The sequence below is a fragment of the Brassica rapa genome, chromosome A06 (assembly GCF_000309985.2).
Source record: "Brassica rapa cultivar Chiifu-401-42 chromosome A06, CAAS_Brap_v3.01, whole genome shotgun sequence".
NCBI classification, from domain to species: domain Eukaryota; kingdom Viridiplantae; phylum Streptophyta; class Magnoliopsida; order Brassicales; family Brassicaceae; genus Brassica; species Brassica rapa.
Genome location: NC_024800.2, coordinates 8,065,203 through 8,090,253, shown reverse-complemented (window position 1 = coordinate 8,090,253; position 25,051 = coordinate 8,065,203). Strand labels below are relative to the sequence as shown.

Genomic DNA, 25,051 nt, shown 5'->3' with positions numbered 1-25,051 from the left:
GCACGAGACAATAACATTTTATTAATTTATGAAGGATCAACAATTCTTACGTAATTATATGACAGTCTTGTTAACTTGTATTTTGTAAATAAAAATAAATAGTGACACATGTATATTGACATCATTATTAAGATAAATTCATTTTCATGAAACAAAAAAATTGTGATATAAGATATTTCATTTTCAAAAAAAAAACAAAAATGCGGATTCAGTAGTTCGTTTTCGGATAGTTCGGTTCAGGTAAAATTTCGCCGAATTGAACCGTAAAAAAAATTGGGTAAAATTTGGTTCTGTTTTTGAGTAGTTCGGTTTTAAAAAATTTTACCGAAGTTGTTGGTTTTGCGGTTAGTTCGGTTAAATTTTTTGTTTAATTTGAATGAAGTTCAATTAATTTCAGTTATTTCAGTTAGATTGGTTATTTCAGTTCAGATTGGTTATTTTATTTGAATTTAGGTTAGTTTGGTTCTTTTGGCAATATTAGTACTGTTTGAAATAATTTTTTTTTTTTAGAAAACCAAATTAACTGATTACCAAACCAAACCGAAAACCAACACTTTTTTGTTAATGAATTTCCGAACCGAACTAACCGAAAACCGGACTTTTCGGTTCGGTTTAGTTAAAATTTCCATCCCTACGTACAACTACGATAAGAATCAATGCACAGATATGGGATACTGGAATTTTATCCCCAAAGGAGATGATAATATCCCTTATGGTATTATTCTTTTTCAGCAAATTATAAGTGGCTCTTATTAAAAAGGTTGTCGTCCAAATTTGGTTTCATCCATCACACGAGATAAGTTATTAAATTCAAAGTGCCCAAGAGTATCGATCCATCCTTTCTTATAACTATTCTTATATAAAATATATAATCCATGATAAAAGTATAAAAGTTATCAAAACTCTCCATGAAGTTTGGTACATGAGATGACATACTGAATCCCTAATACGATATTCAGAATTCGTGCATCAAACCGTTTTCCTTTTTCTTTTCACATCAAGCAATGATTGGACTAACCATTTTATAATGTGAAATTAACTTATAAAAAGAAGAGATATTGTAATTCATCGAATCAGCAGCTCAGCACATTCTTTTGGTACACTATAGCTAAGGCGAATCTGATTCATTGGAGTACAACGACAGGATGGGGTCTTACTTGTTCAGTCTTCGCGTTCTCTGAATACCAGTATACACATTGTCTTCAAGATTTCTTTAAACGTTTCATTAATTATTTCTTTCGGGCACACTGTAATTACGATTTACTATTATACACCAATTTAATCTGATGGCTAATAAATGGTTGAACACAGCATCAGTTTATCTTGATTTATATTTTAGGACAATATTCTATTATCTGGTTTGAACCACATTGTTGGAGGGGGATTTTACCCTCTTCCAAATTAATCAGATTCAAGAATTTGTCCCAATAGACTACAAACTCGATAAAAAATAATAGATTCACGAAGGTTTATTCAGAGTTCGGAGATGGATAAATATACTCACCTGAATCATTAACCCAAAACGTAAAAAAAATCAAAATTTAAAGATAATTTTCAAGACAGGGGATAGGGATACTAGTCGAAGACAACACCACCGTTGCGATTTTTCTCCTAGCACCTATAAGAGGATGGTAAAGAATATGAGTCGAGCAAATTTAATTAAGATTTAAGAGTAGTATTAATCGAGAATTTTGTTCGAGTCAACTATTATAATCAAATTCTTATTCTCGTATACGGGTTATTGAAATTTAAGTTTTACTATAAAAAAGGATGGCAAAGAATAAAGAGATGGGATCCAAGCCTCTTGATATCAAAATTTTATTCAAATTATACTCTCATGTTCACTTATATTCTTATATCTCATGTTTATCAAGTTGTATAAACTGATAAATTTAATAACATACACTTTTTTAATCGAAATCATCAATATATAGTTTTTTATAATTAGTTTTTAACTTTTTTTTGATACGTTAGTATAAACTCTAAACCTAAATTCTGAGTGAATTTTAAGATCCATCACATATAACATTTTTCAACTATAGTTGTCGTGACATTGATAAAGTTCAACAGATCGTGGAATATTAAATAAAAAAGTTAACAGATAAATGAAGTTTTGATGAGTAATTATATGAAGTTAAATTAATTTTCTAGTTATATTTAAAAATAAAATATTGTGAATGGTATAATCATATACGTAATATGACGGGTACTTTTTGAATATTTTGTAACTGTAGTATATCTACTGACTTCTGCTACATTAAAAAAATAGTAGAAACTATTATATATGAACGATTGACTTCTCTAATCTTTTCTCATGCCATCTCCAATTGTTTGTTCTATTTTTTATTCTAGAATAGACTAACTTTATAATAGAGTTTGAGTTAACTCAGAAAATAGAGTGATGAACAAACAAAAAACAAGCTATTCTATATTTGGAATTAAATTATTTTCACTTTATTATAGAATGGGAAATAGAGTACCATTAGAATATTTTTACTGTAAATTCTATTTTAGAGGGAAAAATATAGTGGAGTTGGATATAATTTCAAAGAACCATTTATATGGACCCCCAAAAACGTAGACCCATAAGAACATTATACTTTTTATTTAATATTTTGATAGATAACCTGAAAAAGGATAAATACTACCACTTGCGGAATCTCTCAGCTTTCTTTTCCTCCATATATAAGGAGCCTATCTTGGCATTCGTTTGTATTCGTAACTTAGCATCAATCCCTTTTCTCTCTCTTAATATCTCCAAAAAAAAATCCCCTAAAGAAAGTTCATAATACAAAATGGCCTCGAGTTCTATGAGCTCGTCTTGGACGTCTAAACAAAATAAGATGTTCGAGAGGGCTTTAGCCGTTTATGATAAAGACACTCCCGACCGTTGGCAAAACGTGGCCAAGGCCGTCGGAAGTAAATCGGCAGAGGAAGTCAAACGTCACTACGACATTCTCGTCGAAGATATTGAGAACATCGAACAAGACTTGGTCCCTTTGCCCAAATACAAGACCATCGATGTTGGAAGTAAATCACGAGGCATCAATGATTTTGATTTGAGGTAAAGTCTTCTTGTCGTGTTAGAACAGATCTTTTAGAATTTATGGTCGTTTTTTGTTACATTTATTGTGGCTAAGACCAGATCTTTAGAATCTACATTCGTCTGTTGATTTAGTAAATATATATTTAGTGAACATTGTTTCAAAATTTGGCGGTTATTTGACTAATATGTAGTTTTTGTGGTCGAATTATATTATTAATGTTGGATCCTATAATAATAATACATCAAATGCAAAAATATCAAGAAACATGCAGCCACACGCACCATCCCTTCTATTTTCTTACATTCTCGTTAAGTGGGAATGAGTCGCATGAAATCTAATCCTTATCGTACTTCATCACATGCACATTGTCATCCATTTTGAATCTAACAAACGTGTGATAAGATGCAATGCATGTATCTAGTTTTACAGTAGTCCTATATATAACAATATTTTAATATGCAAAAGTGATTCTAATTTTGCACTAGTCGGTGATCAACAAAAACAACTTTCATAAATTAAATCCTCAAACTATACTAGTATTCAATTTATAAATAACTCTACTGATTTTCTTGGACAGGTTAATGAAGAATATGAGAATCCAGTGAAGCAAGCAATACTGCTTTGTAAAGATTCAGAGGAATATATTCGCTTGCTGATCACTGTATCGTTACCTTTTCATTGTGCTACTTTTTTATTTGTTTTATCTTATTTTCACATCAAATGAATCAGATTATGTAGATATGATGGTTTGTTTTTTATTGATTGATTATTATGTCTTTTGTCAATTTTTGTGTGTTTGATTGATCAAATATAAACTATTTACAGCGACTCTTCTTCTCTACATATTGATACATCATACATATATAGGGCTAGTAGTCCGACAAAAGAAAATGCATTTTATAAATAATTAAGAGTACGAATTTCGCCATATTCTATATGGACCAAAAGAACGCCTACGAAAATCGTTATACTGTTACTTAATTTAGAACTCGTATGAAACAAAAGACACCTTACCTACTATTTTCGGTGTAACCGCCGTCAACGGTTGACCGCTACAGCTTAAAATAAAACCAAACTAAATTATCGTTTTCTTCTCCGTGGCATATATAAGTAAGGACCATTTAAATTTACAACCCAACAAAAGAAGTACAACACGTAAAAATCGTTTTTAACTTTATATAGACAGCTTAAATAATACGATTATTACCTCTAGTTTCAGAATCCTTCATTTGTTTCAATATATTTTTAAAACGAAGTTTGCCGGAGATAGAATGGCGAAAACATGGGTAGCTGTGGTGTTGTCCGTGATGCTACTTGTTTCGATAAACTCTGTGGTGGCTGAGGAGGAACAGCCGACGACGGTTGGGCAGAGGATAGACTCGGCCTTGACAGGAGTCACCAATGCATTCAATGAACACGGCGGCAAAGATGCCGTCGAAACCATATCTTCCACCGCAAAGTCCGTTTACGGATGGTTCGGTGATAAAGCCAAGTATGTCTACCATTCTTTAAAATCCTTTTTTTTTGTTAATAAGTTATACTAATTGAAATTAGTAAGTCTGGTTTGCTATACGTAGTTCTTATTTGCTTAGAATATTGTCACAACGTTAACTAATAAATCGTTAAATTTATGTTTCTTATATTTGACATTACTAAGCTGGAAAATAACCGTAAGCAAAAATCAAATGTCAGGAATGCAATGCCGTTTGAGACAAAACTAATCTTACGCATTATGGTTTTAGGTTTTGGAGAAATTAAAGACCTTCATTTCAGAACCTTCTGATCAGACTTATATCATGATAATTCGAAATTTTTTTTATAACCTTTGTGCGGTCAAGACTTATATGCTCTCTTATATCTAGTGTCTGTATAGATTTTGCTGTGATGGGTAAATGCTCTTGAATATAAAAAGAAACTAGAGAATTTGTATTCCCTACCCACCAAACCTCCCTTATTTGCACTCCATACTTTTTTTCCCCTTAATTTTTTCCCCCCCCATCATTACCAATTTCCCCCCATTGTATGGTATCTCACCTTTTGCAGTATATTGAGCTAATTTACTCGAGAAACTATATAGGATTTGAGTCTTAAACATTTACTAGATTTTGACCCGCGCTTAGAAAGCGCGGGTTTATTTTTGAAATTAAATAAATTCTTTTTATATAAGAGATAATGTATAGGTTTGAGTACATTTACCCGAGTGCACTGAATCGTACCAAACTGAGAAAAAAACTCAAAATTAAGCTGAATTTCATAAATAATCGAGCATAGAAAAAATAGAAACCAAAGTAAGGACCAAATGAGTACTTAAAATTTTAAAATACAAATTATATACCTATTAAAATGGAACTAAACCATTAAAATTTTATACTATTAATAGAACTATATGTGGTAATGATCACATTTGAATAATCTATCATATATTCATATGGATTTATTGTTCGAGCAATTATATAATAGATTATGAGAAAATAATAAATGAATTCATTTAAATTATGTAAAGTATTTATATAGTTAGAGAAATATAAATTAAGACCAAATAAATAGTTAAGTCTAATGAAATGGTCCAACAACCTTGTTTAAGTAGATTTTTTAGGAGTGATTCCCTTTTAATAGTATAGATATTATCCTTAGTCTCTTATAGTTATGCTTGTGGGTTGAAGGTGTCAAAAGATTCAGATATACCAATCACTTTATATCATTTGTTCCTACGTTCTTAAAACTTCCATAATGACTCCTTAATGTAAACTTCGTTTTTCTTTTTGTAGGGAAATGGGAATCCATTCATAAACGGATGAATGAGTAAACATCTTATAGATGTGATGTGTTTACCTAATGAAAAAAGCTCTACCTATCTGTAATTGATTTATTTATCTATCTAATCGCGAATGACTAAACATGTATATACCTGAATGTATTCAAAACAGAACGCACGAGCTTCTCGATTATTCTGCTAATCATATGCCGTAAATTAACTAATCCATGAGTGTGCTCCACATGATGGGCCAATTGTGATAATTAAAAGGCTCACTACCCAGCCCATTTATATGATGGGCTAATTGTGATAATTAAAAGGCTCACTACCCAGCCCATTATATGTTGGGTCTGGAAGCCGAAATGATTGTGTGTTGGTGGATGCACCAAAAGCTCAACCGTAAGATGCACACCAGTTATCAACCACTTAATCTCATGGGTCAGAAGGCGCCACGTAAAGACCCAATAAAAGCAGCACACGTGGCGAAATCTGAGCTAATCAAACCGACCTACACCTTAAACTCCGCGCCTTCTTCCCCCAGAGTTGTGAAGAGATAAGCGGCGGTCCCAAATCTCGGCTTCGCACGTACGCACGCCTCGCTCGTCACGTGCCGCGATTGCTGACTTGGTTAAAAAGACACGTGGCGGGCAGAGATGCATGGTGCTATTGTTAAGCACCAATTGTAGACGATGAGTTGGCGTGACACGTGTCGAACTCTCACAATCGGTGGGCTCCTCAAAGCATTTCCCTCTTTCTCCTCTTGTCTTGAGGAGTTGCACAGTCTCCCCTCTCCCTCTTGTCTCTCTCTCTCTTCCTTTTTTTTTTCCTTCTTCTAATACGTTTTTTTTTTCGGGTTCAAAATCTTTTGTTTGAATATTTTTTCTCGATGGAGTTGGAGCCAATATCGAGCTGTTGTTCTACCTCTTCGTCTGGCGAAGACGCGGCGGCGAACATGACGGAGCTGGAGGCGGCAGAGGCATTGGCGGATTTGGCGCAGCTTGCGGTAATGCGGGAGCAGGTTTTCGAATCCGCGGCGAGCTGGGGAAGCAAAGGGAAACGAGTTCGGAAGCGAGTCAAGACCGAGTCTCCTCCGGCTGACTCGGAAACGTTACCTACTCCGGATCTAGCTGAGGTCTCGTCTCTTCGCTTTCCCGTATTTTTACAACTCTTTTTTCTTTTTTGCCTTAGCTGCTTTGTTTAGATCCAAATAATCGAATCGAATAGACAGAAAAATAGTGTAACGGTTTTTGTTATTACAGAACATGATAAGAGTTAGTTCTGTCATAATCTTAGGACATGTATACGGTTATTAAGTAGAATAGTGATGTCATCACATATAGAAGTCTTTTTATTCTGTCTGAAGAGATGTTTGGTCGTTTTACCAATTTAAGTTATATATAGTGGGAAAGCAACTTTATGAACAGATTTGTTTGCTAGAAATAGATATGTTTCACCACAACGAAACAGATGTTTATGTAACAGGAACGAGCAGTGAAAGAAGAAGGAGTAGAAGAAGTTGAACCGATTAGTAGAGAAGTAACTGAAGTTCCGGTTAAAACTGAAACGAATGGTGAAACACCTAAACCAAATCTTGCTTCGACACTAAGGTGTAATAGACCAAGTGGCTGTGGCCGATCCAGGCAGAATTTAAGTGAGGTATGATTATTATTTTTGTAAGAGGTCTTGAAGTTTTCTCTTTTTAGTTTCTTTATTGGGAACTTACGATACTGCTCTTTAGGCTGAAAGAGAAGAACGTAGAATCAGAAGAATACTAGCTAACAGAGAATCCGCTAGGCAGACTATTCGACGTAGACAGGTACAGGGTTTACTAGCCATGCTTAGTTCTTTTGGACCTGTAATCGTTAAGGTCTATATTCCGCAAATTAACCACATAAAAATCTATTTGAAGTATATAATTTCGCATATATATTATATATAGGCAATGTGCGAGGAGTTGAGTAAAAAAGCAGCTGATCTAGCATATGAGAACGAGAATCTGAGAAGGGTATGTAAAACCACTCTATTTACACATCTCTATACCGTTGTTATAATAGCTAATGACGACATCTCTGCTGGCAGGAAAAAGATTGGGCCTTGAAAGAGTTTCAGTCTTTGGAGACGATTAACAAGCATTTAAAAGAACAGGTCAGTCACACAATCCTATCAAACACCATATCAGTATCAGTAACACTATTGCTTGCACTACCATATCTCATGTGCCATTTTACAGGTAGCGAAGTCAGTAAAACCAGAGACAAAAGAACCTGAAGAGTCCCCCAAGGCATCACAAGTTGAGATGTCTACATCATCTACTACTCCCTTTTACTTCTACAACCAGAATCCTTACCAGCTTTTCTGCTGGCCTCATGTTACTCAACCATCAAACCCAATGGTCTCGCCACTCGAAAGCCAAAACGGTTTTACAGCACCATTCACCGCTACTGGAGGAGCTTCTGCCAAAGCCATGACCTCGCAGGAGAATGGAAACCCTGGTGGTGATGATAATGGGCAGAAAACTCATTTCTACGTCGTGCCGTGCCCTTGGTTTCTCCCTGCTCCTTCTGATCAAAGCAATGGCGTCCCCTTTGCGTTTGAAGAACCACAAAGAGTCGTTTCTTCAAACGGACACCATACCGATGATTCTTCAACCAAACCAGTTGAGGTCACGAAAACTCCGACAGGCATCAAAGAAGAGAACTCTGGTTCAACCGAGACAAGACCTTTGTATGATCTCAACGAATCTGCAGCCGAAGTCCTCTCAGAAGAGGGAGATGGTTTTCCCGTAACAACACAACAACAAGCTTTTAGTTTCAAGCGTGAAGATGTGTCTGACTCGCCTAATGGAGTCACTCCGCCTGGCCACCGTGTTTTGATGTCTCTACCGGGGAAGAAGCAAGGCTCCTTGGCAGCAGCGGAAGCTAGAAAGAGAAGGAAAGAACTCACTAAGCTCAAGAACCTCCATGGCCGTCAATGTCGGATGCAAGTATGACAACATTACAAATATAGATTCATCCTTTTTTACCAGTTGCATTACCACTAAAGGTACTACTTCCCTTTGTTTTTGTCCGGGGCATTTTCCAACTGTTTCGGCTTTTTCTTTATTTTAAACTCCAACGTCAGAGTCATACTGATGATCCAACAAACAAAATTGGATTATTATTATTACACTTATCCAAGATTAGTAGTGTTTTCAAGAGTTTTGTTTTTGTAAGATTCTGTTTGCTTCTCAGTGGAAGTTATGGTCCCTGTCGGTTAGTATAACATGTTTTCAGGGCTCTGTTCCTTGTTTTTAGTTTTTACTACAGAATCAATAAAGGATTTGGAATGAATCAGTTTCCATTTATTATTAATTTGTGACTAAATGATTAAATTATTAAAAACCATCCAAGATCCTGTTCTACATTGGGACTACATATGATTTATCTATGAGGCCTCAAGTTTGGTTTACCGACCGAACCAAATGAAGCAATCTCTTGACACCGAACTATCCCAGCAGCTCCACCATAACACAACAATCTCTCGCTTCCTTTGTTCATATTCCACCGCACTCTGTGCATCGCCACCATTTTAGGTGGGAGCCTTTCTACTTTCACTCTGCTGCTACTGTTGCTTCCTTCCTTTCTTCTTCCTTCTTCTCCTTCATCGCCATCTTCTTTAACACAAACCAGCGCTCCTCTGTTCTCGTCCTCCTCTATTGTGTTCCCCTTTCTCTTTTTAGCCTTTGATTTTGATCCCTTCTTGTTAGTTTCCTCGGTTTCAGACTCTAACCCCGGTTCTTCATCCTGTGCAAAAGCTGTAGACATGTAAAGTAAATTAGTTTCGATCAGTGTTTTAAAAATCGGTTTAGAATGTGAGGCCATCTAATCGGCAAATTAGATCTAAATAAAAAGATTTTTCAAGAACAATTTCTTTCAATTATTTAGCCGCTCAGAAAATAAAAATTGGTTTAGGCGTCCGCCTAATCAATAATTTCATATAAGTCGTCTAAATGCCGCCTAACGATTTTTTTTTTAACATTGGTTTCAATGGTACAACCCAAACCAGTGCAAGATACGGTCTGAAGGTGCTCAGGAGCTTTAGTTTTTAACTGACCTAGAGGCTGGCCATCTGAAACAGGAGATGTGTGTCGGTTAGGAGATTCGTTCAGTAGACTTTTAAGGCATCTCTGTTTTTCACCGTTCTCACTAATCAGCTTCTTCAACATGATTGGCACGTTAGGCGCTGGACTATGCACTATAAAGGTGGAATCGTTCATTGTCAGTCGTCCACAGAGGAAGTGAGGTGTCCGGTTTCTCGGGTCTTTTTCCACTGCTTTGGTCGTAAGCTGTAAAAACCCCAACAAGACAAAAGAAGAATATCTTCAGAAAATACACAACAGAAGAGGTGAAGTGAAAAATTAAACGACTCTTTATAAACAGACCTGGAAATGAACAACGGACCCATCTGCAATGCAGTAAGCAGCCATGCCTGATGAAGTTAAGACATTATGTCAGTGATGTGTAATAAGAATTTAAGCACAATACATGAAGAGCACATTAACCTGTAAGCCGTGAAACTTGAATACTCCAGATGGGGTAAGATGAACAGTTATAGACGCTTAACCCTTGCTGTTTCGTGTTGGGATACGGCCTTCCGGTTGCGGGAACATCGTAGGCAACCTTCACCAAGCTTAGGATTCTCATTGTTCCATCCTCAAAGGACAACAAGACACATCTGCAGATGAAAATTTGAAAAACCAAGTTTGTTTAAATGAGGACTCCATATGATTGATCGTAAAGACTGTAATCAACTGAACAAAGAGAAACGATTTAGTACTTTGGGTCTTGTAACCAATCGAGGCTGTAAATAAACCTTGGTACTGGATGCAAATCCCATAAAGGACGGTATGGATCACTACAGAAAAAAAAACATAGGAAGCAAGCAATAAGATATGTAGTAACGCAAAATAAATATTCAAAATCAATATCGAAACTTAAAAGAAAGGAGATGTATGCAGCTGCTATATATGAAATGTACCGTAAGTCCCAAAACTTGAGGCCTCCATGTCCAGCAGTAGCTATTACGTTTGCACTTTCCTGATCACTGGAAATTTTTTAAGAAATTACTTCGATTATTTCTCGTTAGAATAATATACTAGTCTCCAACTGAATGAAAGCAAAAACGGAATACGAGAATTAATGATCTTATGGGTGTGATTTCATGTCACTGACCTTTCACCAGGAGCCCATGCAACTGCCCTTATAGGAGATGTATCTGCGCTGAAGACAAGCAAAGGTCTTGTATCTGCACCCAAAAATAAAATAATTGAAAAACAAATGTGAAACCAACAAATCACTTCTCTAGCCCCAATGTGAAAAAAACTATCTGGCATAGGGAAAAAAATGTCAGGTTGTAATACCTTCTGAACATTTAGTTATAGAAAACTTCCAGAGAGCAACCTGATGCAAGGAAATAAAAAACAGAGCCAAAGCAAATAAGCAGTGCAATTCTTATTCCTCAATACATTTACACATATGAAAGAAAAAGGAAATAGGAACATAGTGAAACTGGTGAAGAAAATATAATATTTACCGTGCCATCGTGGCAACCAACGAGTAAGAAGTCAGGGTTCCCAGAACTCGACCATTCAACTGTCAAAGGAATACTGTACGATAATAGATGAGCAAGAATCAATCATATGTTTGATGTACGCGACTCTGAAAACATAAAAAAAAGGAAATGTAAGACATGTACTAACCTCTGTGAATCACCACACTTCAAGTTTGAACATTTGAAAACGGGAGCCAGCTTCACAAAACGAGGATCAGTCGCTTCTTTCTTTGAAGACAAATATAGAGCTGATATGGCCTGAGGCATTGGAACATCCCACCTGCATAAAGTTGTTCATCATTTCTCATAGTACATGCGTTAGGAGGATAAAAGAAGAAAGAGAAGTATCTGACTTACACTTCCAGAGATCCATTCCCCAGCAAGACAGCTAAATACCCCATTCTATGTTTATCAAGAGAATCATCTGGAGATAAGGGACGCCATTTCATATCCCAGGCGACTTTTCCATTGTGTGCCAGGCATAAGACAACCCTTGGAAGAGCAATGTTTTCAGAGATACCTGCGGATTGTTCGCCTGGCACGTTGTTTCCAACAGCTTCACTATCTTCTGACATGGCCGGTTTGCAAGCTTCTTCAGCACGTTGGGTTTTTGTTCTTCTTCTCCGAACGGGAAGTTTGATATTTGCATTTTCTGAAGACAATACTTGTCCTGAGCTTTCACTGTTGGTTTTAGTTTCAGTTACCGGAAGAGGAGTTTCTGGAACAACTGGCTCTTCCGGATACCGAACAGACAAAGCTTCAACGCATAGAACGTCACCGTCAAGCTCAACAGGAAGGTCAGCAGTACTGCACTTCCTTTTAGGTCTTCCTCTTGGCTTCTTAGACTCTGTTGTTGTCTCTATTGGATGCTTTCTAGGCCTGCCTCTCGGCTTTTTAGGTTCTCCTTTATTATTAACCTCAACGGATGGTTTCTTTTGAGGCTTTGCTGTCTTCTTCCCTGATATATTTGCGCTATCGTTGTTGCATTTGACATTTATAACGCACCATATCTGAATAATGCCCCTGCCTGAAAGTCGAACGCCTATCTTGTGGCTGTATGATTGAGGCGGATGAGTAGCCACAGCTAGAAACTGCACAACAGTAAAAAAAAAACTCAGAGCAATGAAAACCTAAGATTTTAATTTATGTAAAGTATAAAAAAAATAGAAAATATGAAATAATCACCTCACATTTTGCCAGAGCATCTGGATTTGCATGAACTCTGGGACACCACTCCAATGCCCAAACAGAGCCTCCAACATGCATAACAAAATCCTTGCTGCAGAGGTTAATAAATCATGACATAAATGATCATGACTAGGAAACAAAAGGACAAGAGAAGATATATATATACACACAAACAAGCACTGTAAGTTTTGCTAGCTAGCCAGAACAAGTTGAGAATTAAACAATTACAGATCATGTAAATCTAAATTATTACCTGAGTTCACCAAGTGATGATGATTCATCGTCATCTATCTTAACCTGCGCCAATAATAATACAGAGTCAAAAGAGCATTACTGTTGGAGCAATGGAAGGTAAGAATCAAGACTGAAATAAAAATGTTTTAGTAGGCACACACCTTAGGAGCTCGTGCAGAAGAAAATTGAGGCAAAGTGTGACTGTTGACATCCTTTGGTTCACAGCCTTTTTCAACTTCGTTATAGAATCCAAAACTTTTTGGTTCATAACTAAAATGCCTCCATTCCCTAAATGAGATTAGATGATTGAGTATCAAAATCAACGAGTAGAAAACATTGTGGAATCTTTTCTACTAACAATGCAATTCACAATGAGCAGCTGGTCTCTTGGATAGAAGAGAAGATAGAAAAATTACTTAAAACAAACAAAAACAATCCGTTTGGAATGATCTCAACCAATTAAAGCATAGCTTCTTGTCAACGGTATTTATACAGTGCTAAAACTAAGATCAACATTGTATGAATGAATACACATAACTGACCCTTGTACTCACCTCAAGAGTGTAACAGAGGATGATAGTCTGTTGAGATCAGTCTTCTCAATATCAATACCAGTTTCATTACATAGATCACTGATCGATTCCATTGCCTTCAAATAATTTTCAACAGAATAATCAAACAATGATATACTACATTCTTTTTCACCACTTCCTGAAGGCTCTTCTTCATTCATTGATCCGTTTTTTTATAAGTGTTCAAAACTCCTCCCTGAAACATAAGTTGTGGATCAGATTACCAGTTAGTACGAAGCACGAATTGAAGCTTAGCACATTCATCCCCGGATAATTCTTGCACTAGATAAATTTTTATTTTCGATAAAACAGAAAACGAGAAGAGAACTAGGGTTTAAAAGCTTAACGAAATTAAGGACAACACTTGGAGGAACAGAACTCACCGGCGACAGGAACAACGGTTACGGCGAAGGCGGGGTACAACCGAACAAGTCTTTGGATGCTTTTTGCCTCTCGACCAGAGATCGAATCGTGACTACTGAAATTTAGTACCTACAGATATTAGTTTTATTATATGCTTGATTAGGTTTGGGCCGTTAACGGGCCTCCAGGTATCCTTGTCCAAAAAGTTATCTGACAACCTCGCGATTACATGGATATATATTAGTGGCAGTATAATTCACTAGGGCTTTTATACAAGCAACGACGAATTAGAAAAAAAAATAAACGTCGATTTAATGTTAGCAACGAATCTTTAGATGGTTTAAAGACCGATTACGGATGAGGTGTGGGTATCTGTCTGTTCCAGACATAAACAGAAAGGAAGCTCGTCTTGAAAACACCTTTGTCATTCATTAGCTACTCTTAAAATTACATTACAGACTCTCTAACTCGACTAAGTTCGTCAGCTTTGTGGTCTCAAATGAACCCACACAGCATACAAAAAGAGTTACTTTCATTCCTTCTCCCGGACTTTTTTTTACGCCAACGACAAGAACAGTATCTCACATAAGAAGCCTTCCAAACAAAGACAGCAAAGCGAGAGGAGACCCAGTTATGACTGTCCCCAAGACCTGTTATAAGATGTCATCCAAGGTTTATCAGAAATAGCGTATAAAACAACAATGCAGTATGCTTTAAATCATACTGATATATCTAACGATGGGTCAAAAAGAATCAAGAAAATGGTTTTATGCACGACCAATCCTTAAGAGAATTCTGCACAGCAAGTACATATATACAGAGAGAAAGAAAGCCAATAAATCTAAAATTCACAATTGTTGAAAATTTAACATCGATCCAGGTAATGAATCACTCACTCACTATTAGATGGTGTTTTAGAGCATCAGTTGTTTTTGGGACACATGACATGAAAGCTCATTACCAGTTGCCTATATACCTCTAATCCTCAAGACACAGAAGTATATCACTATCAACTATACACACATTCCACAAATCTTTTAGACAAAGCAACAAAAACCGTTTAGTTTGCATTCACCGAAAGTAGCAGTGATGATCATACTTACCCGATACTGAACACGCTCATAGGATCCAGAAGCTGCTGTGACTGCTGCTGCTGCTGATGTTCTTGTTGTTGAATGTCGTCTAACGGCGGCGGCAACGACATAACACTTCGTGAAACAGTACTCGTTGCTGATGCGCCCTTAGCTTCAATAAGCCGCCACATGTACCAAGAAGCCACCGACCTGTACGGCCGCCACTTAACACACAGCTGCTCCATCTGCGAAGGCCGAGGCAACTCCTCCAAGTTATACAACATCTGAACACCTTTCCTAACCCCGAGATCATTAACCGGCAAAACATCAGGTCTATGCAAAGAATTGATCATAAACATGTGAACAGACCACGACCCGATCCCATTAACCATCGTCAGCATCGTGAACAGAGACTTGTCATCCATGCTCACGATCGCCGAATCAGACAAGATTCCGTTTTGATACTTCCTAGCGAGGTCGTGGAGGTAGCTCGCCTTCCTTCCCGATACTCCTATCTGACGAAGCTGCTGAGGGTCCAAGGCCAAGACCGTCTCGGGGACGACGACGTGCTCGCCGCCGCAGAGAGCGACGAACCGCGTGTAGATCGAGTTCCCGGCTTTCGCGGCGAGCTGCTGGTAGAGGATGTTGCGTATCAGCGCCAGGAACGGAGTCGGGAAGGACTCGAACGACGGCGGAGGGTAGACGTCGATCAGCTCCGCGAGCAAGGGGTCCGCGCTGCGGAGGTGGTGAATCGCCGCCTCGAGCTCGCCTTCGTACGTGAGGGGGCGCGCGTGGATTCTCGGGACGGTTATAGCGCGTGACGGTTTACCTTTAGCGGTGGTTTTGTTGTTATCTTCCTCCGCCTTAGCGTCTTCGCCGTCGTGCGTGAGCTTCCGGATTTTCCGGGGACGGAGGGGGATTTTGGAAGGGGGAGACGACACGTTGCCTAGTTCCGTGATCCGTCGGGTGTCGATGGTGGTGGATGAGACGATATCGCCGGATGCGCCGTTTGATTGCGGCGGAATTAGGGTTTGAGTCTCGGGTTGGGGAGATTGTGGTTGAGACGATGATTGTTCGCCCATGTTAAGAAATCAATTAGGGTTTTTGGAATTGATTTAGAAAGAAGAGAATCGAAAAACACCTAGTCGGGGAGGGGTGAGGATTGTATATACAACTTCTTCTTCTCCGAGTGAAGAAGCCACGTCTCTCGAGTCTGACTCTGATCCGTCGTTGTATCTTCTCTAGGGCGCGCCTTTTGTGAGAGTGACCCTCACGCTCCGACGACCAATAAATGTGTTTTGTTAGGTCACATGTACTGGGCCATTTCAAAGCCCAAACCCGTCTTGTTAAGATGTTTAATAATTTAAGCCCATTGATCCAATAATTATTTATTCACATATTACATCAGTAATTTCCTTTAGTTGTAAGTTGTATATATGATAATAATTCATTGTTGCAAAGAAAAACTTTAGTATATGTCAATGTTATCGTTTACATGGTGGTGTTCAGTGAAATATGAGCAACAATGAAACATACTCCACTGAGCAGAAGAAGAGATACCTTTCCTAGTTGTTTAATCATTTTTTTTATGGCCCGAAATGAATTAAAACATAAATTACCTATAACTTGTTGTGTCGAAGTGAATCTGTAATTATTCACACATTACATTTAGTTTATAGTAAATATATCTATAACTGGTTGTTTGATGATGGTAATTCATTCTTGATCTGTCATTTTCGTATGCTTCAGAACAACCCATATAGGTAACTGGAATTGAAGACTGAAAATATCTTCAAATAAACAAATAAAAAGCATCGTCGACGTCGACTGTAAGATTCCAACTAAAGAAGAAGTGGGGACAACAGTGAAACAGAAAGCTTGTGTCGGGATCCGGAAACGTTAACAAGAGAACATAGGCACATACACGTGAGAGACGATGACGAGACAACCAATGAATATAAACGAATCTACAGTTTGGGGTCAGCGAAATAGTATTTTTATATGTGAAGTAGGGGATGAATTAGAAGAACCTATGAATCATACCCCCAATAAGACGTGTTTGGTGTGATATCTACTGTCTTTTTTTTTGTCGTGGCCTCATTCACCACCTAATTAGATTTCTCTCGATTTAGAGCTCATTCAATAACAGAAAAATAGTATAATAAAACTTCGTCTCAATTATGCATGTCTTCGAGGCAAGTGTAGAACCGTTTCTGTTGTTTATTGCTTTTGGGTATATTAAAGCTTTTAGCTAAACTTTCCACTGCATTTGTCACCTTTTTTGTTTAATAAAAAAGAACTAGTGTATTGACGTATTGTCAATATGGAAAGTTAATTAGACGATGATCAGTGCATATTTTTATATGAGATTTTTAATGTAATATAAGATACGTCTATTAGCTTTTAACTAAAAATATTAAAAAATGTTTTCTAAATAAAAGATATAAAAAACGTTTTTTTATCAAAAAAACATCAAATCATGCTTTAACAATTCCAAATGGGTCAATACATGTATAAAATATCTTAAAAATAGATGGTTTACCAGAACAACAAAGATGGAATTAAACACACGCAGACAAAAGTGGTATTACGATTTATGATATATAAGCTACGGCCACCTCAACCTTGAGTGCGTTCCAATATGTGGGACGAGTTTGATAAATTTGAAGATAAAGTAATAGTTATGAAAATTTGAAATGCAATAGTTTTTACGTAATTAGTTACTCTGCAGAGACACATTATACGAATGAGTATCTAAAAGATAAATAAATTAGTTGGAAAAAAAAAGAGATAGATAAATTAAAGTATTTTTAGTGGTCGTATATGCGAACATGCGTCAATGACGATTCGTTCAAATCTTATATAAAATCCATAGAAATCAAAGCGATTATTACTTAGATGAAACTTCTAGTGGATTCTATTATTTGTTTCGACGAATCTATTAAATTGAAAATGCTTTTAAATCAAGATTTTTTATCATTATTATTTGTCGACAATAAATAAAAAAATGAAGAACAACAAAAATCACCACATAATGATTTTTTGTTTGTATTCCGAAATTCTATAAAAGAATCAAAGGAGAAAGTGTCTGTGAGGTCGAAAACTCCGAAACTGCCTGCGTCTCTCCACGCATTGGCTCACAACCTACGACAGAGAAGACATCTCCCAAATCAAAATTCCCCCAGAAGAAAGCTTCATTGTCTTTGTATTTTCCCATATAAAAGCTTTCTTCTCTGAAGATTACGATATTTTTCAGAAGAAAAAGATGAGTTTCAGGGAGGAGACGGAGGAGGGAAGAAATGATCTTCGGCGACCATTCTTACACACGGGAAGTTGGTACCGGATGGGTTCCAGACAGTCTAGCATGTTGGAATCATCTCAAGTCATTCGAGACAGCTCCATCTCTGTCTTAGCTTGTGTTTTGATCGTTGCACTTGGTCCTATTCAATTCGGTTTCACTGTAAGACAAAACAATCACATCTTTCTTTAATTTGATCAATGGAACTTATTAGAATGGGGAAAGTTCTTATTATTGTGTGTTGGTTGTTCAGTGTGGTTATTCTTCTCCAACTCAAGCTGATATTACTAGGGATCTTGGCTTAACTGTATCAGAGGTACATACAACTTTCTATTTTTGTTGCTCAATAGTAGTATTCTGACTCTTGGGGTTTCTTTCATGTATTAGTACTCTGTGTTTGGGTCTCTATCCAATGTGGGTGCTATGGTTGGTGCAATTGCGAGTGGTCAGATTGCTGAATACATCGGAAGAAAAGGGGTAAGAGAATTTTGTTTCTTGATTGTTTTCTTTCTTGCTGTATCTTAATCACTGTTTTGTGGTTTTCTTTTTTTGACAGTCTCTGATGATTGCTGCAATTCCCAATATTATTGGCTGGCTTTCAATATCGTTTGCCAAAGTAAGTTTCTGATGTTGTTGTTGGTCTGTCTCTCTAACTCTTAAACTCATTCTTCTTTTTTTCTTCGGTTTAGGATACCTCTTTTCTGTACATGGGAAGATTGTTAGAAGGTTTCGGCGTGGGGATCATATCTTATACGGTAACACTAGACCAGACTAGCTTTTTTGATTCCAGGAATTAATGTTTTATTTTGGAACAAAGTAAAATCAAATATATATATTATTTACACAACTTTGAATCTGGATTAATTTTAGGTGCCTGTATATATAGCCGAGATCGCACCACAGAACATGAGAGGAGCCTTAGGTTCTGTAAACCAGGTTTGTCAAGTTGCTTCATTTTTTTTTTTTTTTGCATGTTATGAGCTCTGATTGTTTATATTAACAGTAAACATTGGTTGTTATAGCTTTCTGTAACAATTGGGATAATGTTGGCATATCTACTCGGTCTCTTTGTTCCATGGAGAATTCTTGCAGTTTTGGGTAACTCTCTCATTACAATTTTTTGAACTTTTTGTTTTAAGAGAAACCATATACGGTCTAATCACTTTCTTGATTGTCTTCTTTTGTCTTTATAAGGAGTATTGCCGTGTACATTATTGATACCTGGTCTGTTTTTCATCCCTGAATCTCCTCGGTGGCTGGTAAGTCCTTAGATCCTTATTTTGCCTATATCGTTGAGTCTGTTGTTTTATTTATCTTTTTTTTTTCTTGGTGTTAAAAAAAATGTAGGCAAAGATGGGTTTAACAGATGATTTTGAAACTTCGTTGCAAGTTCTTCGTGGTTTTGATACTGATATCACCATTGAGGTTAATGAGATCAAGGTATTGGCTCAAACATGACGCTGGTTTCAATATGTAACGAGTTTAGGATTGCTAAAAATGCCTTTTTTTTATTTTTTATTAATATACAGAGATCTGTGGCATCATCTACGAAACGCTCTGCAATTCGGTTTGTAGACCTCAAGCGTAGGAGATACTATTTCCCACTAATGGTACACTTACTCTTACCTCCTTCTGGAGCTAAGTTTATCTCAGTGTGTGAGAAACTCACATGTTTCCTGTGAATTTATGTGTTACAGGTTGGTATAGGACTTCTTGTACTTCAACAACTTGGAGGAATTAACGGCGTCTTGTTCTACTCGAGTACAATCTTTGAATCTGCAGGTAGAGAGAGAGAGAGAGAGAGAGAGAGAGAGAGAGAGAGTCAAATGTTTTTCTTGATTCTTGGAATGTTCCTAAGAGAAGAATAAACAAATATCTTTAAGTGATTATGCTCTGCTTTGTTCCCATTTTATTCACTTAGGGGTCTCATCAAGTAATGTAGCAACATTTGGAGTTGGTGCTGTTCAGGTAATATAACATCCTTCTTTAAATCTAGGAGACATTAGTTTCCACTTCTAACAGTTGTGTTGATTCTAAACCAGGTAGTGGCGACTGCAGTAGCGACATGGTTGGTGGATAAATCAGGTCGCCGACTTCTGCTCATGGTGAGGATTTATTTATTTGACACACACACATATATATATATATATATATATATATATATATATATATATCTAACAAACTCTGTGTAAATGCAAGCAAATGATTTAGCTTTTCCTCTTAAAATGCAGATCTCTTCTATAGGGATGACGATTAGCCTGGTGATTGTAGCAGCCGCATTTTACCTTAAGGTATTTTAAATTTTCTCCTGAAATGTAGGGTTTCAAGTTAACTCTTGAGTTTGTCATCTCTTGTTAGGAATTCGTATCACCTGACTCGGATATGTACAACATTCTAAGCATGGTCTCTGTTGTTGGAGTTGTGGTAAGTTTTGTTGTATATATATACATTATTGCATTGTTATTACCAAAAAATAATTTTCTTCTTTACATCTTTACAGACTATGGTTATTACTTGCTCTCTAGGGATGGGACCAATTCCATGGCTGATAATGTCTGAGGTACATACCTGAATATTAGATGTTAACGTCAAAAACAAAAGGGGGTCTAATTTATTACTAATAGTTATGATGTTGTAAAAAAAAACAGATTCTTCCAGTGAATATCAAAGGCTTAGCCGGAAGTATAGCAACTTTGGCTAACTGGTTTGTCTCGTGGTTAGTCACAATGACTGCAAATATGCTCTTAGCTTGGAGCAGTGGTGGAACGTTTACTCTCTATGCTTTGGTTTGTGGATTCACTGTGGCTTTTGTGAGTCTTTGGGTTCCTGAGACCAAAGGCAAAACGCTTGAAGAGATTCAAGCTTTGTTCAGATGATTCAAGAGAAGAAGAAGAAGAAGACAGCATTCATTTTTCACTTTTTGTTTTATGGTCATTTCAGAGCATTCTTTTGTCCTTGTCTAAGACTTTCATTTGTGCTTTGTTCAGTGTCTTTCTTTGGACATTGATTGTATAATGTGTTTATGTTGTAAAGCATTTCATTTTGTGTGTGTAATCTTTCGGATTAGCAATATATTTTATAGTAATCACTAGTGGTTTGTTCGCGCTTCGCGCGAATCAGTGGTTTAAAGTGTTGTATTATGTGTTTAGCTGTGTTTGTAGATTATAGTATACACCATATTTTAGTAAGCATGACTGACCTTCCATGTTGAGTGAAAGCAGTTTTGATTTGGGCAAATGAGCGTACTTTCCCAAATTTTCTACAGTGTGGTATGTTATGTTTAGGAGTGTTGTGTTAAACTGTAATGTAGATTGCTCTGTTCGATGGATTTAAATACAATTGTCCATTATTGTACCTTTTTAGGATAGTCCCGTGTTCAATGCTGGTGCTGCTCAAATATATTTCATCACCCTCTTCATTGTAATTATTGTCAGCTACAAACAAATGACCAATGATCTAATTTTCTTCTGCAGCATGATTTCACGGCTGAGGTACCTGGTTATGTTGTTGTGGATCACAACGTTGAGAGATTGTTGCTCGAACAAAGCTCTAGCTTTGAGTTTATCAGACGCTGCCAAGCTATTATGAAAAGCTCCAGCGGTTGTTTCGTCACCATTTGCTAAGAGATTTGTGAGTTTTTAAGCAGTATAAGCTTTGACTGTGTGATGTTAGATAGTTTCTACGCATAGGAATTCTAGTATGTCAGTTTTGAGAGAGTAGGTGTTGCGAATCTATAGTGTCCTTTAGAATGTTTACTTTGTTACCTCATGTGACATATGGTCTTGCATGCATGTGTCATTCACTCATTTCTCGCCTATCACAATTAATTAGGACTGAGCATTCGGGTATGGTCGGTTCTTTCAGGTATCGAATTTTTCGAATTTTAAAATTAGACTTCGTTCGGGTATTACAAAATTTTGGGTGGGTTCGGTACTAATATAAAGAAACATGAAAATAACTAAATAACCAATGTATCTAAAACAGATTCGTATAATAGTACCCACGGTAACCATATTCAAAATATCCAAATGTACAAAATAACCAAAAATACTCATTAGACATTGTTTTGTTTGAGTATTTCTATCCAAACTATCATATTTTATCTAAAAATACACAAATTATTGAAAATAATTAATGTATTTAATTTATAGTTTTATTTAATTTATTATAATAATTATACATATAATTATAAATAATATTTTCAAATATATATTTACATTTCAAATATCTTTGGATATTCACTCGGTTTTCGGTTCGGATCGAGTTAGGTACCAATTCTTTGGATACAATAGTTTAGGATCCATTCGATTATTTATCATGCATATGATCGGGTTCGAGACCCTGATTTCCAGTTTCGGATTAGTTCTTCGGTTCCGAATACTTTGCCCAACCCTAAGGCTCTAGCAATTATAAATGTGTTGCTGGAAAAGCAAATAGCGTATTTTGCCGTTGAAAACGTTTGTACCGGTCTAACACAACACATATGTTATGAACACCGTTTTTTTGCAAGTAAACGTTACACTATGGTCTGGCTCAGGGGTGGACCTAGCAAATGTTATCACATGTGGCATACTATATTAGATAACCAAGTTTTTCACCAAATTAATGTTAAACTAATGATTTTTTTTGGTATGTGGCACATGCCCCACTAATTACTCACCTGCGTCCGCCTTGGTCTAGCTCCTATTTTTCAAGAAGTATGTACATATCTTTTATAATGGATAGTCAGTTAAAATATTTTATTAAAATCTTAATATTTCATGAGACTCATTTAGCTGTTATCATATTTAGAAAGAAAAGGTCCGTATGCGACCATTATTTATTTATGTTGTTACTAGGGGTTGGCCCGCCCTACGGACGGGTGAATTTATGCTAAAACTCTTTATATTAAAATGTATGTTAATGTTATAAAACATTTGAAAATTTACTTTATACTGAAATAATAAACATAATCTGTTTTTATTCTAAGTTTATATTATAAATTAAATTAAATTTTGTTAGTTTGAGTAGAAAATTAAATTAGAAAATTAAGGAAATTGTAATGATTTATATTTTTATATTTATTTTCTATTCAATCTGATATAGTTGAAGAAAATCTAAAGTAAGAATGACTAATATTTTTTTTTATTCTAAGAGTATCAGATTATAATATTATTAGAATAACTAATTTATCACTATAATAAATTAATACACACACATGTAAGGTAAATCAATTGAAAGTCAAATGTAACATGATAAATTTATAAGAATATATATTTAAAGTAATATATAAATAGTTTCAATAATGTCTTAGTATATATTATGTAACAACAAATGTTGTTTTATAGTATGTTTGTTTCAGTTTATATTCGATTTTCAATTTATAATGAAATTTTCTTTAATTTTTAGTTTCTTACTAATTATGTTTTGTAAATTATTTTAGAATTTGTTGAACCGTTTTACAGAAAAATATTTGTTGGAAATTTCACTCATGCTATTTGAAAATATTTTTATAGATTAATAGTGTTATAAATTAATAAAGTATTACATGTTTAGCAGAATTTTACTTGAGTTTCAAATTTATCATATTAAATAATTTACTTTGATAATCTGGTTATCAAGATTTATTTCAAAGTTATAATGAATAAAACTGAAATTTAACCAGAATAAAATGTAGCGTAACCATTAATAATCTGGAAATTAAGATGAACCAAACTTCGTAAAAATATTTTTTTATCTCGTTATTTTCATTAACGTGTTTTGTAACATGTTGTGTATGAGTTTTTTTTTGAATTTTCTGGACTTCAAGTTAAAGAAAGGATATCCGAAGTGTATATTTGTTCTGAAATTGGATTGTATTCTTATGTCGGGGTTATGTTGTGATTTGTGTAAAAAAAAAAGGGTTATATTGTGATCCATTTTCATATTCAAACCAGAATTGTATCTTTTTGTATTCACAAAATAATATTATGTCGGTTTCTACACATTGCTCTGTACATTTTGGAGACTACATATCTCTGATCATTTTTCATGATTCTAAGTAAGTATCTAGTTCAAAATAGAACTTCCTCGTTTTTATTTTCACATGTTCTTTGTTGGCACAACTGAGTACCCATAATTGTTTATACATATGGAAGGAAAAGTCAGTATAGCAAACATTTTAGAAAAGCAAAGTTTTAAAAGTCTGAAAAATATGAATCTATAAGTTAATATGTAATATTCATAATATTAACCAAACAAAAGATGGAAAAATGTATAAAATTAAGACTTGTTTATAAAGCTATTAATGCTTGATAGGCCATACTGTTATGCTTATTAGTCTGATTAGTGATTTAGGGCCTGACTGGTTCAAACGCAACGGTTGCGGTTGCGGTTGCGGGCGTTTGCGGATGCGGGTGGTTGCGGTTTCTAGCGGTTTTAAGAGATTTGTACGACTGGTTCTGCGGTTAAAAATTGGTGCGTTTGCGGGATACTTATGACTGGTTAACTACTAGATACAGCAGCGGTTAAATAATAAATTAACAATATTTACATTTTATATAATTATAAAAATATCAAAAATCATAATATTATAATAAATATATAAATTATATTTTCAAAGTTATAGTTTTAAATTTTTAAAATTATAGAAAATATTTTTATTTTAAAATTTTATAATATTAATTAAAATATCATAGATATATTTTAGTATTTTTATAATTTCATTTTTAAAAATTTATTGAATATTTTTATTTTTGTATTTATATGGTTTTTTAAAAAAAAGAAAAAAAAATTATCCTCCCGCAACCGCCCGCAACCGCAAACGCTAGCTGGAACCAGCTTTTGAATTTAAGAGGTTCGGAGCGGTTTGAAGCGATTTATAGCGGTTTGTATGATTGTTTCGAAACGCTGTCAACCGCTACCAACCGCAAAAGCTGCGTTTGCGGGTGGTAGCGGGGAAACCAATCAAGCTC

The 25,051-nt window shown here is 35.7% G+C and overlaps 5 protein-coding genes across 6 annotated transcripts; 3 read left to right on the top strand and 2 right to left on the bottom strand.

Moving 5' to 3' along the window:
- The first annotated feature begins 85 nt into the window (after positions 1-85).
- LOC103872755 (protein RADIALIS-like 5) lies at positions 86-3,877 on the top strand. Its single transcript, XM_009151191.3, has 2 exons — positions 86-3,064; positions 3,625-3,877. The coding sequence occupies exons 1-2, from the start codon at positions 2,796-2,798 to the stop codon at positions 3,650-3,652; spliced, it is 297 nt and encodes a 98-aa protein (XP_009149439.1). The 5' UTR covers positions 86-2,795; the 3' UTR covers positions 3,653-3,877.
- A 2,384-nt stretch (positions 3,878-6,261) lies between these two features.
- Positions 6,262-9,045, top strand: LOC103872751. Its single transcript, XM_009151187.3, has 6 exons — positions 6,262-6,934; positions 7,285-7,458; positions 7,541-7,618; positions 7,742-7,807; positions 7,882-7,947; positions 8,033-9,045. Exons 1-6 carry the CDS (start codon positions 6,689-6,691, stop codon positions 8,789-8,791), a joined length of 1,389 nt encoding a protein of 462 aa, XP_009149435.1. The 5' UTR covers positions 6,262-6,688; the 3' UTR covers positions 8,792-9,045.
- Positions 9,046-9,120: 75 nt separating this feature from the next.
- On the bottom strand, positions 9,121-13,876 carry LOC103872752. Of its 2 annotated transcripts, XM_009151188.2 has the most exons (16): positions 13,769-13,876; positions 13,368-13,581; positions 12,975-13,101; positions 12,833-12,876; positions 12,577-12,670; positions 11,749-12,482; positions 11,540-11,671; positions 11,374-11,446; positions 11,201-11,240; positions 11,013-11,085; positions 10,819-10,884; positions 10,618-10,695; positions 10,343-10,515; positions 10,223-10,269; positions 9,895-10,126; positions 9,121-9,595 (listed from the first exon to the last, which is right to left on the bottom strand). In XM_009151188.2, the coding sequence occupies exons 2-16, from the start codon at positions 13,544-13,546 to the stop codon at positions 9,222-9,224; spliced, it is 2,466 nt and encodes an 821-aa protein (XP_009149436.1). In that variant the 5' UTR covers positions 13,547-13,581; positions 13,769-13,876; the 3' UTR covers positions 9,121-9,221. The 2 variants fall into 2 exon arrangements, with proteins under 2 accessions (XP_009149436.1, XP_009149437.1); XM_009151189.3 differs by lacking the exon at positions 13,769-13,876 and having other exon boundaries at positions 12,582-12,670; positions 13,368-13,481.
- A 262-nt stretch (positions 13,877-14,138) lies between these two features.
- Positions 14,139-16,301, bottom strand: LOC103872750 (DNA-3-methyladenine glycosylase 1). Its single transcript, XM_009151186.3, has 2 exons — positions 14,852-16,301; positions 14,139-14,398 (listed from the first exon to the last, which is right to left on the bottom strand). Exons 1-2 carry the CDS (start codon positions 15,901-15,903, stop codon positions 14,380-14,382), a joined length of 1,071 nt encoding a protein of 356 aa, XP_009149434.1. The 5' UTR covers positions 15,904-16,301; the 3' UTR covers positions 14,139-14,379.
- A 1,785-nt stretch (positions 16,302-18,086) lies between these two features.
- On the top strand, positions 18,087-21,244 carry LOC103872749 (sugar transporter ERD6-like 4). The gene is made up of 17 exons (XM_009151185.3): positions 18,087-18,281; positions 18,373-18,435; positions 18,507-18,596; positions 18,676-18,735; positions 18,809-18,874; positions 18,990-19,055; positions 19,142-19,217; positions 19,314-19,378; positions 19,467-19,559; positions 19,649-19,729; positions 19,817-19,901; positions 20,041-20,087; positions 20,162-20,224; positions 20,351-20,410; positions 20,478-20,543; positions 20,620-20,679; positions 20,768-21,244. Exons 1-17 carry the CDS (start codon positions 18,087-18,089, stop codon positions 20,993-20,995), a joined length of 1,464 nt encoding a protein of 487 aa, XP_009149433.1. The 3' UTR covers positions 20,996-21,244.
- The last annotated feature ends 3,807 nt before the right edge of the window (positions 21,245-25,051 follow it).